General features: G+C 34.6%; 1 protein-coding gene and 1 pseudogene across 1 annotated transcript; one reads left to right on the top strand and one right to left on the bottom strand.

Moving 5' to 3' along the window:
* Positions 1 to 1,160: 1,160 nt before the first annotated feature.
* Positions 1,161 to 2,115, top strand: LOC109676775 (olfactory receptor 8U3-like; annotated as a pseudogene).
* Positions 2,116 to 4,197: 2,082 nt separating this feature from the next.
* On the bottom strand, positions 4,198 to 5,187 carry LOC109676778 (olfactory receptor 5AL1-like). The gene is given in 1 exon segment (XM_020153048.2): positions 4,198 to 5,187. A coding segment is annotated over 1 exon segment (990 nt).
* Positions 5,188 to 15,780: the final 10,593 nt, after the last annotated feature.

The raw sequence follows: 15,780 nt of genomic DNA on the forward strand, positions 1-15,780 counted from the left end.
TTTCTCATTAATATTTTTTGGTTCTCTTCATTAAAAGAACAAATCCAGGAGCAAAAAAGGGTTTTGAATAGTGTAAAACTGGATTATTATTGAACCTAGTCTTTTTGTTAATAACTAGTATAAGTACAAATGATTCTAATTACTCTGAAAGTTGCATCAGAAACTCCATCAACCTGTGTATGTTTTCCTAAAACTGTTTGCAACTGAATGTTTCCTTATATATGTAGATCAATAAAGATATATATCTCTGTAAGGCTATACAGATATACACACATATATGTATAAATATAAATATAAGGATATATTTCTTAGAATATATCTTCAGAATATGTAGCTAAAAGTACATCAAATTAAGGTAAGTGTTTTGGATATATTAGTCCTTCTTTAAAATATATTGGTGTATGTTTATGAGGAAAGATATTTACATACATGTAGTGCAGAATAATGGGGTATTTGATAAATTACTTATGTATGTTTGCTCCTTAGTTAAAAAACTTTAAAATGTGGTGAACTTTGAGTTGGGAAAAATCATAACTTTAATTTCTATGTAAGTAACATGATATGTTTTCTTGTATTCTGAACAGTTTTAGCTCCCAAAGCATAATTACATATTCTGTATATACGGAAGGGCATATAGGAAAGTGTGTAGATCTTGGGAGATACACAATTATTCTAATACATATTAGTATGTAAAATTATCTTAATATATTTTCAATACATCTTATGTGAGCATGCACAAAATTGAAAAATAAGGGAATATAAATATGGATCTATTTATGAATTGCACATTTTGGTACTGCTATACTTATATATGCATAGCAAAGACAGTGTCAGTAAAAACAATTAATTATTACTGTCAGTCATGTCCAAGCATTTCATAATTAATTTTTGAATACAATAATATCCTCTATTATTTTCTAAAATTATAAAGCTAAGTAACTCTTATGAAGACTAACTTGAAAGAAAAGACTTCTCCCTTGAGAACAATGAAGAACTAAGAACTCTCATTAGAGAGTTAGGTGCACATTTCATTCACATGATGACATCATTCTGAGCAAGAAGATGCCAATGATATTTTTCACCCAAGATTGGCAGGGGTCGTGAAAAATGACATTTTTATTTTTCAGCTACAGCAAAATTCACAAAATCTGCTAAATTTAATGGCTGAAGTTAATGTCACGTGTGTCACTGAATTCATTCTCAAAGGAATCATAGACCATCCAGAATTTCATATCCCCTGCATTCTGGTGTTTTTAGTTATTTATCTGGTTACAGTGCTGGGCAATCTTGGGTTGATTACCCTAATCAGGATTGATACTCGACTCCACACATCTATGTACTTCTTCCTCAGTCATTTGGCCTTTGTCGACCTTTGTTACTCCTCTGCTATTACACCAAAGATGATGGTGAACTTTGTTGTGGAGCACAATACTATTCCTTTCAATGCTTGTGCAACACAGCTGGGCTGCTTTCTCACCTTCATGATCACTGTTTCCTTTTAGCTTCCATGGCCTCTGATCGCTATGTCGCCATCTGCAGTCCCCTGCATTATTCAACACTGATGTCAAAAAGAGTCTGTATTCAATTAGTAGCAGTTCCTTATATATACAGCTTTTTGGTAGCCCTCTTCCATACCATTATCACCTTTCGTATGACTTACTGTGGTCCCAATGTAATTAACCATTTCTACTGTGATGATCTTCCCTCTTAGCTTTATCCTGCTCAGACACACACATAAAGGAAATTCTGATTTTTGCCTTTGCTGGCTTTGATATGATCTGCTCCTCTTCCATCGTCCTCATCTCCTACCTCTTTATCATCTCTGCTATCCTAAGAATGTGCTCTACCCAGGGACGACGCAAGGCCTTTTCCACCTGTGGTTCCCACATAGTGGCTGTTACTATTTTCTATGGTACACTGATCTTTATGTACCTTCAGCCCAAATCCAACCACGCCCTGGACATGGACAAAATGGCTTCTGTGTTTTACACAGTGGTAATCCCCATGTTGAATCCACTAATTTACAGTCTAAGGAACAAAGAAGTGAAAAATGCTTCCATGAAAGCCTTGGATGAATGTTGTAAAACTTTAAAAATATTAAAATTAAGAAAATAATAATACTTTATTAAGTATGAGCAGAAAAGTCAAACTTTTTCCTACAATTATTTCCCAACCAATCAAGAATGTGACTGTTACTTAAACAAATTTTGGCATTTTCTGTGAGAACCCAAGTGGATCTTAGAAAGTCCCATTCATTGCCAGGCATGGTGGCTCACATTTGTAATCCCAGCACTTAGAAGGTAGAATTAAGGACAGTTGCAATTTCGAGGCCGAGGCCAGCCTGTATGCAGTGAGAAGTGTCTCCAAAGTAAAAACAAACCAAAAACGGGCTCTCCTGTTCACATAGCTTTAACAGATCACTTAAGTCATGTTCAAATACAAATACAGACTCCTTCACACATGTGATCATAAGTATGTGTATTCCAGCCTGCGGCAGGGCAGTGCTTTTGTTAAGGCTCTGGACAAGACTGCCTGGGTTTGAAATTGTTTTCTTTACTTATTATCCATGTAACCTTTGATAGTTGGCTGCTATTCTGTGTAATATTCTCAGTACTGGAAAATAATAAGACGCATTGCTATTCCTTGAGGATTGCATGGGTTAATATTCATGAAATGCGTTGAATTAAATCAAGTCTAGTGTTTGTTAAATGGTAGTTATATGAATGTTTGTTATATGAAGTAAAGATTAAAATGCATTGGATTCTCAGTCATTAAGTTGCAGAGACAAAGACTACCTGTTTTCTCTTCCCTGTCATGTACTTGATCAAGTAGTACTATGTATTACAATCACACAAACCTAAGAGGTTTCCTCAAGTGTGTTTCAGTCACTTATAAGTTGCCTAACTTCACATAAATAGTAATATAAAAATTCTAAATGTAAAATAAAGTCTGTTTGAGGTTTGTTTACTTAACCCTGTGGGTGTTAAGAATGAAGGTATTAAGCCAGGGGTGATTTGTGCCTGTAATCCCAGCTATTCAGGAGGCAGATATCAGGAAGATAGGGTTCAAAGTCACCCTGGGCAAATAGTTCATGAGACCCTATCTAGAAAAACCCTTCACAAAAATAGGGCTGGTGGAGTGGTTCAAGGTGAAGTCCCTGAATTCAATCCCCAATACCACACAAAAAAAAAAGAGAACAAAGGTAATAAGTTAATTAGATTTTTAAATGTAATTAGAAGAACATGGCCTCTAAAAATTATGCTCAAAAATTAATATGTTCAATGTATTTGAGTATTTGTTCAATTAGAAATAACTATGGGTTACTATGTCACCCATAGTGATGCTGTTTATCCAAATATCCTTATAGATAATGACACATCATAAAAACAGTCATTTGATATGAATTTATTGTTTTAACATTCCAGAAAAGAAATCAAACTAGTGATTTATCCTATTATTTTCCATTTTAAAAGAAGATTATGATATCTGCAGCCATTACAACTATAGCAGCATGAAGGGAATCCAGCAATATGACCTGGCACTGAATCTATAACTAAATATTCAGTAAATATTCAAAAAGTCAAGGTAATTCTGCTAGTGAATGCAGAGATACTGGAGACCTAGGGAAAATATCCATGCTCTTAAGATCATACAAATCTTTGGTATTAAACTTTGGTATTTTCTGAGATTACTTATGTCATAACCTGGAAATATAAGATACCACAAATTGATGTATTTCAAAAGAATCAAAATTTCTCAATGTCACACAGAGCTTGGAGAAGGCCTCTATCTCCCAATACTGTTTCATTAGTTATTATGAAGATGTTGTGGTTAAAGATCAAAATCTCTTCTCTTCTCTTCTCTTCCTTTCTCTCTTCTTCTTCTTCTTCTTCTTCTTCTTCTTCTTCTTCTTCTTCTTCTTCTTCTTCTTCTTCTTCTTCTTCTTTTCTTCCTTCTCTCTCTCTCTCTCCCTCTTTCTCTCTTTCTCTCTCTCATCTCTTTTTGAAATTAAACAGCTCAAAATTTACAAAATGTCTTTCATGTGGAAATCTCTAAGAATGAAAAAGTGGGTTGAGGCATGCCCTGAATGAGTATCAGCACTCAAAGTGAGGAACATATCTCTAGCATTCACCAGATTTATGATTCTAGGTAAGAAAATATTCAAAGTCCACTAATCTTTCTCCATTGATTCTTACATTATTTGATAGGCAAACATAGCTTTTCTATAATTCTCTTCAGTGCATTTTTTACTTCTTGATTTCTCAAGCTATAGATCAGTGGGTTCAACATGGGGATCACTATCACATAAAACACTGAAGCAAATTTATCTGTGTTCAGAGAATGGTTGGACTTGGGCTGAAGGTACATAAAAATGATTGTCCCATAAAATATTGTGATGGAGGTCAGGTGGGAAGCACAGGTAGAAAATGCTTTCCATCTTCCTCCAGCGGAATGAATTCTTAGAATGGCAAAGAAGATGAAGATGTACGAAATGATTACAATCACTAGAGAGGAAAGGGTATTGAACCCAGCAATGACTAACAACAGTATCTCTTTGACATGAGTGTCAGAACAGGCCAGAGCAACTAAGGGAACATCATCACAATAGAAGTGGTTGACCAAATTGGAGCCACAAAAGGACAAGCGGAAGGTTGCCACTGTCTGTGCAATTCCTACAATGATTCCATAAATGTATGTACTGGCAATCAGTTGAACACAGAGTTTCCTCGGCATGAGAATGACATAAAGTAAAGGGTTACAGATGGCTACATAGCGGTCATATGCCATGATTGACAGCAAATACATTTCACAAACTACAAATGAAATAAAACAGCACACCTGAATGGCACATGCATAAAATCTTATGCTTCTAACCTCGCGCAAAAAATTCACCAGTGTACTGGGAGTGACAGAGGAGGTATAACATAAATCAACAAAAGCTAGATGGCCAAGGAAAAAATACATGGGTGTGTGAAGCTGGGGAATGATTTGGATTAGAACAATCAATCCAAGATTGCCCACCACACTACCTAAGTAGATGACTAAAAACACACCAAAGAGAATGACTTGAAGCTCTGGATTATTTGTGAGTCCCGAAAGGATGAACTCTGATACCACTGAATGATTACTATTGGCCATAGACTAAGAATAGATGTTTTCTACAAAAGCACACTTCAGAACACACATTGAGCTCAAAATTCCTCCTGTATCCAATAATCTAGTGGAGGTGAAGAGATGATTCTCACTTGTTGATCTTAAGTTGAACACACTCAAGGAGCATATTCCTGTTGGTCCTACTTTCAGAATGAAATGCTTTGTCCTGGATGACAATTCTAAAACATGCAGCTGTACAGGGATTCATAAAGATGGAAAGATTGTGTTTTAAAATTTTTCATAGCTGGACCATCTGTCTCACAACTGTTTTCCATAACAAAAAAGAGTTTGAAAATTACTTAAATACCAATAACAAAAAACAATGTTATAATTATTGAAATACTTTTCAACATTTCTTTTGGAAATTTTAATTAGTAAAAATAATAAATTTAAAAATTGACTACAGAGAGCTCATATAAATGATTTGTAAATAAGGCTTTGGAAACTGCTGATCCCTATATCATATGTTCAGGATGATTTTTAACTTCTATTTTGTTCTTTTACGTATCCATAGTTCCTAGACTTTCTTCAGTCATTTTGTAGAATTTGTACAGTAAATGGAGTAAAAAACCCAATTGAATAGCATTGCTTTTATTGAAATATCCATAGGATTAAAAATGCACTACATGAATAAAAAACACATTTATCATGTGTCTTCAAATGCCTGAATGCAAAGTGGATGAAGGAAAAAAATTTAGGAGGAATTCCTGGGGGTACAAATTGGTTCCTGACTAATTAAAAGGATGAACAGAAGAAATAAATTAGATTTTTCTCATCATTTTATCTTACCTTATATCTATATAAAGCCTGTTGATGGCTATCAACTTAATTATCAAATATAGAAACTGACACTGAGAGCTTACACCTTCTCTGTGTTTCTTGACTAGCACATGTTGAAGCAGAATAAGTCATGTATCTTGATCCTCTGATTCCAGTATAATTCATTCACACCATCTCCTTTTGGAGAAGCAGAAATTTCCCTATCACAATAAATCAGAGAAGGTTTGAAAGGTATTATCTGTTTTCATCCATATTGAGTGCTTAGAATAGTGACTACCTATCTCTTACTATGTGCCAAATAAATACACCAATTTTTGCTCTGCATAGTATTTCTTAGATTGATATTCATTCAGCAGACACCTGTGTGCAATCCCTTCAATTTTTCAGTTTTTTTTCCTTTTATTGTTGTGATGGGTGGGGGTACATTGTGACATTTATCATAGTGGAATTCACCCCTCTATGACTCTCCTTTATCCTCCACACTCCCCATTCCTGGAATAGTTTCAACAGTGATCAATTTTACATTTACATACATGTGTACACAGTATTATAATGGTAACTATAGGAACACGATCTTTTCTTCAGTATTTTGGAATGTTCTTTTATTACCTCACTGACGTGTGATCTCTTATCCTTATTTCTCCTTACTCTTATTCTTTTTAGTACTTACATTGTTGCACAGTGAAACCTGTGTACCCTCAGTTCTAATAGTATCAAACGTTCCATTATTTTCAATTCTTGGGTTCTTCTTTTCCTAAAATAATACTTGGGTCCACCTTGAAAACGTACATCTCTTCAGATTACTTCTCTGGTTGATTTGAAACTCTTCATATATTTCAAATTGGGCAGGTAAGGTAAGGCTTTGTTGAGCACTAGAACATTGTCGCACATCTGTTATCACATATTGTATTTGTTTATACTACTTGGATGCTTTTTGCCCTTTTATACCTTTATGGTTTATCACTTTCATATTTCCAGCTCATTTATATTTTACAAATTCTTTTTCAGTAGCTAGGCACACCACATATTTAACATATAGCTTCAGCAACCTCACCATCTTTTTTACCTAAGCTTCTCACTCCCATGGATTCATTTTCAAAATTATTTTTAAAGCTTTTCTGAGAATATATTCATTGTATAGGGAGTGAATTGATTGTGACAAATCAAATAAGCTTATATTGTACATTGGTTAGATCACCCCCACCATCTCTCTTCCTTAACCTCCTTAGAAAATTATTTTATTTCTAAATTAATCAAACATCCAAAATTAAAACATTAGTTTGTGATCACAGTCTTCTGCCTTTTAACTTTTTTTACTTCAGGTATAATAGTAAAATTTTTCATTTCTCACTTATATCCATTCTTTAAACTTAGTTAATTACTTATCTATTTTATTGCCTACATATTTCCTCTATACAGTTTAGACTCCATGACTTTTTACTAAAACTACTCTTTATAATATAAAATTTTCTTTCTCTAATTCCTTTGAGTTGTACCAAATTCTGGGTTTTGGAATTGCTTGCTTTGCAATTGAAACTGAATTGCAGGAATAACATATAGGCAAAAATGAGCTTTTATAAACTTACCACATTAGAAATGAACTAGCCATTGTCTTGCTCTTCTTTTTTTCTTGAATCATGTTTCTGTCTCCCAGGCTGTGTGTCACAATTTCATACCTTTTGAATTACTGAATGCTATTCCACATTATCACCTCCTCATTTATCCTCAGTAGATGGGAACATTTTTGACATTGGGGAGGCACTTAAAACGTCTCACATTTTATCACTAGTTGTACTAAACTACTCTCTTTACATCAACCCATTCCATTTTATTTTAGGAGGGGTATCATGAAGAAATCCTATTTTTAATTCATAAATTTATATTTTGTTCCCATGTTCTTCCCCCCCATATCTTCTTCCTATGGTACTTTATTCAATTTTCCCCTATCAAACTTAACAAGTTATATGAAAAGTCTCACCATCAATGAGTAACTTCTATTTCTCTGCCTTTACACAATTACTTCTATTCTTCTCTATTTTTCAGTATCTGAAGTCTTGGGAAAGTCACCAATGCTCACTTCATATTATAAATTTATGTCTCAACCAATTGTGGCCTACTTTTGTTGTCAGTATTGAAATGAAATTACTCCCCAAGTTCACCAACATTCTCTTTCCTCTCAAGCCATTAAAGACTTCTTACCTGCTTATTCTGTAGCATTGAGATCCTCAACATCTCCCTTCATTATGAGAGCCATTACTTTTGGGTTCTAACTTACCAAAATCTTTGGGCTTTCATATCTTTCTATATACTCTTACTTTCCTTGATTCCTCTGCTTAATTTTTTATGCTTGAAATACCATAATAACTTTATTATTTTTCTTTTGGCAATTCATGTCATTTTTGCACATCCTTATTGGGGGCTGTCATAGAATGCTATGGGCAGGATTTGGGTGTCTATTAAATGGTGGTGAGTCAAAAGTCAAGGTCTCTGGGCCACAATTCCCCTCCAGGCTCACATATCTCATTGTCTCCCAGGCAAGTCTAATTAGATATACCATAGGTACCTAAATTTAACATATTCAAAGAAAATTCATATATATATATACATTTGTGTATATATTTATACATATATATGGTATTCAGTAATTCAAATGAGAAAGTAAAGCACATATTTCATTTGGGTGTCGTGGCATATTTTTATAATCCCAACACTTGGCAGACTACACTAGGATTGTGATGTAGAGTCTAGCCTTAGCTACACAGTGAGCTCTGTCCCCAGAGAAGAAAAAACAGAGGAAAAGAAAAAGCACATATTCATATATCCTTCTAATTTCCACCAATGGAAACAAATTTTTGAGCACTACTAATTATTTATCCTATTATTTCAAATGATTCTACTGTTTTGTTTGTTGTTTTGAGACAGGGTCTCATAGTCCAGATTGGTCTCAAACTCAGGATCTTATCTCTGCCTACAGAGTGCTGGGATTATAGGCAAGTAGCACCATGCCCAGCTTCGAATATATTTACATGTATGTATCTAGGCCCCAGATCGCAGCTGTGAGATTGCTGTAGTTGTTGTTGGCCACCAGTTGCACCCCCGCTCTGTGCCTATGGCCCCATAGCATACTCTCTAACATGAAAGCTTAGCTTGTGCTTCCTAACAAAATAGGGTTCAGTCCAAACTCCCTTACGAGCTTAATTAGGCTTGATGAGTAAGACTTTCTTTGTAAATTAGTCTCATTACTGTTCTTCTCCTGATATAGTAAATACCTACACTGAGAAAACCCCAGAAATTAGTAGACACACCAAATACACTGTTACAATTCTTGAGTAGATGAATAAAAATTCATGTTCCTCTAAACTTGTTTAACTACTTCAGCTGCCTTGGTTCTTTTACACCACTAAGTTCTAGTTTTGAGAATGTACAACAAAGCCAAAAGAAGTTTAATATACCTTGGTGCAAGCTATGTGGAGATCAAAAATACTTAACATGATTTAAATATTGCCTTTATTTTGAATGATGTGTCAGTCCCTATAGAATATTTTCCCTGAATCACACAATTCAAACAATTTATGAACCAAAAATATAGTGATGTTTCACAAACACAAGCAATTACACTATTGTTGATCTTCTGGGACCCAATTTACTTAATAGGCAAAAATATGCACTTGAATGGGAGATCACTACACTAAGCCTAAATGTGATCAATAGTTAGGAAATATTAGCAAAGATTCCTTGAGCATATGAAAACAGCCACAAAATTTCAAGCTAGTTTTGATTTGCTTTTATATATTATTATAGATTTTACTGAAGTTGTGAATTTTATGATAGGTATGATAAGATGTTATGATATACATTATATCAAAGTAAATTGTCTTGTTTGATTTTGCAAGGCTACCAAGAAAGGATTTGCATTATGCTATGGTCAAAATTTGTATTTAAAACTCAATAATTTCTTAAGATGTAAGCAAATAAAAAATTATGAATTCCAAATTGGCCTGGGGGTACATTTAGTTTAATGTCAGAAAGTTTATGCCTCAAAGTACCATTCAAAGAGAAAAATGACTTAAGTTGAAATTTTTTTCCTAAAATCTATTGGAAAGAATATAAAGGTATGACAATTACAGAAAAATTAACACTACTTCTGTTCAAACCTTAAACAAACTCCCTCAGAACTGTCTTGAAGCTAATTTAGTTCTTAAAAATACAATTCGTTATGCAATAACTATTGTTTCTGCTGGCTATCACTGACTGTATTTAACAAAGTGACAGACTTTAGTGTTCTAAAATAATTATTTGTTGTCTTTCAACAAATAATGTTGTTTAATTAGACAACCCTTCATGGAGAAATAGTTAGGATAATAAGAATTCTGCAAAGTACAAGACGACCTCTATCACATGTCTGATATTTGGTGGATCTGTCAGGTAGAGTTTTGACTTTACCCATGTGAAACTCCAACATCTATATTAGACTTTGAAAAATATAGAGTTGAGTTTCTGACATTTAACATTCCCATGAAGAAAAAAACAGAAGATTTCAAATCTTAGGGCTCTCCTAAGAGTCAATTATCATTAATTATTCATTAGCATCAATTTAAGCATACTATTATATGAGGCACTAGACTTGGTGTGAATATAAACAAAGGGATTCATTGTGGACAAAGGGGTTGTAATCTACAGAATCTGTCAGCTTCCTGAGTCTGCTTTATTCTTCATTTATATTTATTCTAGATGCATTTCCTGGTGAAGAAAATGGATGGTTATTACATCTCTTTTAGAATTCAATCATTAGTCAGGTGTGCTGCTACATGCTTGTAATTCTGGCACTAGCATGGCTGAGAAGAGAGGATCATGAATTCAAAACCATCCAGGACTAAATAATGAGATCCTGTCTCTCCAAAAAATAAATTAAACAAACATATGTAAAGTGCCTAATCTGTATAAGTCAAATCCATATAAATCCATATAAATATGTATTATAAAGGACATTTTATTGGAAAAAAAGCCCCAGAGGACAATGGCTCCTACATGTACTACCACTGTCTAAATATTTAAGCCTTGATTCAAATGATAGCTAACATCACTATTAATAAAATACATCTTTTAAATATTTTAATTGTCCTTTTTAACTTCCTGATTCTTCAAGCTGTAGATCTAGAATACTGAGGCAAGTTTGTTTTTATCTAGTTAATGGCGTGACTTGGACTGTTTTAGAAAACTGAGGGACCCATGATACACTGTAATAAAAAACACATGAAATGTGCAAGTAGAATAGGCTCTCTGTCTTCCTGAAGCAGTGGATCCTTAGGAAGACAAGGACAGTGAATACATAGGAGATGAGAATAATTACAAGAGAACAAAATATTAAACAAAAGCCAGTCACCAGTGGCTCATACCTGTAGTCCTAGCTACTTGAGCGGTTGAGACTGGGAGGATAGTGGTTCTAGGCCAGCCAGGGAAAATAGTTTGTGAAAATCTATCTCCAAATAACCAGAGAAAAATGGACTGGTAGTGTGGCTTAGGGGAAAAGTGCCTGCTTTGCAAACTCAAAGCCCTGAGTTTAAATCCCAGGCCTACCAAAAACAAAATATTAAACACAGAAATGATTAACATTAGCTCCTTAATATGATTGTCAAAAGAAGCCAGAGTATTTAAGGGAACATCATCATGCAGAAATGCCTGATTACACTTGAGTCACAGAAAGACATGTCAAAAGTATCCACTGTTTGTGAATCTCACAAAGAATTCATAAATATATGAGCTACTGGCCATTTGAATTCAGAATGTCTAAAGCATAAGAATTCCATAAAATGATACAGATGGATACTTACTGATTATATGCATGAGAAAACTCAATAATAATTCTCAATCTGAAAATGTGAGAAAGCAACACCCTTTAGCGGCATGTGCATAAAATGGCATGCTTTAATTTCACACGGGGAGTTTACAAGTGTGATTGGGTGATAAAAAAGGTACCATAAAAACCAATGAATGCAAGGTGGAAGCAATATCTGGATACATGAAGCTGATTTGAAGTAGCACGTGCCACCACATCTAGTTTATTTTTTTTATTGATTAAGATGAAGTCTCATAAACTTTTTACTTAAACTGATCCTTCTGATCTCTGCCTCCTGATTAGCTAAGATTGCAGGTATGGACCACCATGCCCAGCTTCTATGGTGTATTGGTATTGATAAATTCAGTAAAATATATTGCAACCTGAAGAACATGAGTGGTATTGACAGTATATTTAAAACTAGTTCTTAAGTTATATATTTGTCTCACTAAATTATATGTGATGGCATGTTTCTATTATCCAGCTACACAAGAAGTTTAAAAGGATTGTAGATCAGATTGCCCTGGCATAAATGCACGATGTTATTAGAAAAATAATGAAAACAAGGTCCTGAGTTCAAACTATCAGTAGTACCAAAAAAAAAAAGTGCAGCATAGATTTTGTTCTTATATTGATAAAATTTTAATGTAAATGCTTTCTTTTTTTTACAATTTCCAACTCGATAGTGTGTCTTGGAATTTGTGCCTGGAGAATCATTATAAAATTTAAGCATAATTCAAATTATTTGTGAGACTTCTAATTTGAGTGAATTTAACAAATAATTTCTGTGAGGTATGTCAATCTCACAACTAATTGGTTATTTGTTACATAGTGGCATCTGACAGTCTAATATTAATATATTCGCTCCTCTATAGTGTGAACATCAATCACATTCAAGTTTTTGGTTTTTTTCCCTTTCATTATCCTTCCAGTATGCAGTTTCTGTGTGATCTGTGTCCAACGATATTACTGCATTTGTTTTAGGTCTATAACCTGCACATGAGGGAGAACATGTGCTTTTTGGCCTTCTGAGCCTGACTAACTTTGTTTAAGATCATGTTCTCCAGTTCCATCCATTTTCCTGCAAGTGACAAAATTCATTCTTCTTTATGGCTGAGTAAAATTCCATTGTGTATAAATACCACATTTTCTTGATCCATTCGTCAGTAGTGGGGCATCTTGGTTGTTTCCATAGCTTGGCTGTTGTGAATAGTGCTGCAAAAAACATGGGTGTCCAGGTGCCTTTATAATAACCTGAGTCACATTCCTTTGGGTATATCCCTAGGAGTGGAATGGCTGGGTCATATGGCAGATCTATATTTAGTTTTCTGAGAAGCCTCTGTATTGTTTTCCAAAGTGATTGTACTAGCTTACATTCCCACGAGCAGTGTATGAGGGTTCCTTTTCCCCTGCATACTTGCCAACATTTGTTGTTGGTGTTCTTGATGGTAGCAGTTTAACAGGAATGAAATGGAATCTTAGTATGGTTTTGATTTGCATTTCCTTTATAGTCAGAGATGGTGAACACTTTTTCATGGTTTTTTTTGGCCATTTGGACTTCTTCCTCTGAAAAATTTCTGTTTATTTCAGTTGCCCAATCCTTTATTGGTTTATTGACTTTGGAGGGGTTTAGTTTTTGAGCTCCCTGCATATTCTGGTTATCAGTTCCTTACCTGATATACAGTCAGCAAAGATTTTCTCCCATTCTGTGGGTGGTCTCTTCAATTTAGAGACCATTTCTTTTTGTTGTGCAAAAGATTTTTAATTTCATGTGATCCCATTTGTCAATCCTTTCTATGAGTTGCTGAGCTGCTTGAGATCTACTGAGGAATACCTTGCCTATAGCTATTGCTTCCAGAGTATTCCCTGCTTTTCTTGTACTAACTTCAAGGTTTCAGGTCTGAAATTAAGGTATTTAATTCATTTTGAATTGATACTAGTACAGGGTGACAGGCATTGACCTAGATTTAGTTTTCTCCATGAACATAACCACCACTTTTCCCAGCCACATCTATTGAAGAGGCTGTTTTTTCTCCATTGTATGTTTTTGGCAGGAAATACACAATACATGAAATATACAATATTTGCATGAAATAGAAAGGGAAGGAACACTGCCTAACTCATTCTACAAAGCCTGTATTATACTCATCCCAAAACCAGGCAAGGATACAACCAAAAAGGAGAACTACAGGCTAATCTCCTTAATGAATATTGATACAAAAAGCTTCAATAATATAATGGCAAACCAAATCCAACAACACATCAGAAAGATCATTCACCACGACAAGTCAACTTCATCCCAGGGATGCAAGGATGGTTCAACATACACAAATCAGTAAATGTAATGCAGCATATTAATATAAGCAAAGACAAAATCCACTTGATCATCTCACTAGACATAGAAAAAGTCTTCAATAAGATTCAACACTACTTCATAATAAAATCTCTAAGGAAACAAGGAATAGTAGAAAAGTACCTCAATATTATAAAGGCTATATATTTCAAACCTATAGCCAACATCATACTTAATAGGGAAAAACTGAAACCATTCCTCTAAAGTCAGGAATAAGACAAGGGTGCCTACTCTCCCCACTCCAATTCGACATAGTTCTGGAATTTCTAGCCAGAACAATTAGGCAAGTAGAAGAAATAGAAGGAATACAAATAGGTAAAGAAGTAGTCAAACTATCCCTAGTGTCAGATGACATGATTTTATACCTTAAAGATCTTAAAAACTCCACCCCAAAACTCCTAGACACTACAAACAGCTGTAGCAAAGTAGCAGGATACAAAATCAACTTACAAATTCAGCAACATTTCTATACACCAACAATGAACAAATTGAGAAAGAATGTAGGAAAACAACTCCATCTACAATAGCCTCAAAAAAAAATCAAATACCTAGGAATAAACTTAACAAAGGATGTAAATGACCTCTACAAGGAGAACTATAAACTATTGAGGAAGCAGATCAAAGAAGACTACAGAAGGTGGAAAGATCTCCCATCTCATGAACTGGTAGAATCAATGTAGCAAAAATGGCTATACTACCAAAAGCAGTCTACTTGTTTAATATAATTTCCATCAAAATCTCAATGACATTCATCACAGAGATTGAAAAATCTATTCTAAAATTCTTTTGGAAACACAAAATAACATAAATAGCAAAGGCAATACTGAGCAAAAAGAGCAATGCTGGAGGTATCAGAATATCTGACTTTAAAATATATTAAAGAGCTATAGTAATAAAAACAACATGGGACTGGCACAAAAACAGATATGAAGGCCAGTAGAACAGAATAGAAGATCAGGATATGAATCTTTGCATCTATGCCCAATTAATATTTGACAAAGGTGCCAAAAACATATGAACTATTAACTGTTGATTGCTATATTAAAAACTTTAGCTTGGTTACTCCTATATCTTTTCTCTTCCCTTTACCATTTCTCACCCAAATATATTACATCAGACTTCTACCTCACTTTTTCAATTATATTGTCACCAAGGATCCAGGATCATGTCAGGTTCTTCTCTGGAGTCACAGAGAATTGATCTGAAAGACAAGGAGTGCAAGGCAAGCAGCAAAGTTTGTTGAAAGCAGCAAGTAAAAGAGACTCTGTCAAGAGAGAACCACTGGCTGGAGCCTGCCTAGATTAAGAGTATCCTTGTCTGGGGTCTGATTGGCTTTCATCTGGCTCAGGCCAGACTGGCAGGAGACACCTGGGCATTCCTACAGGTGGGGTTAAGGTAATTAACAGATTTTATTGGAAGCCAGATGTTACATAACTGATTTCTCACTGTGATTGTTCCTTTCCATAATTCACTCTGTTACAATTGTATGTATGAGGATGCATTCAGAACTGGTTGGAACCAGTTATCACCCCTTCCCTACCTTGCAGGATGCAGGAGACTGTAAGAAGTGAAGTGTTAACCATGAAGGGGGAGTACTGGGAGCAGTCCCAGTTGAGGATTGGATCATATCTCCCATGTCTGTCTTCACAGAACCCTG

The sequence above is a fragment of the Castor canadensis genome, chromosome 1 (genome assembly GCF_047511655.1).
Source record: "Castor canadensis chromosome 1, mCasCan1.hap1v2, whole genome shotgun sequence".
NCBI lineage: Eukaryota > Metazoa > Chordata > Mammalia > Rodentia > Castoridae > Castor > Castor canadensis.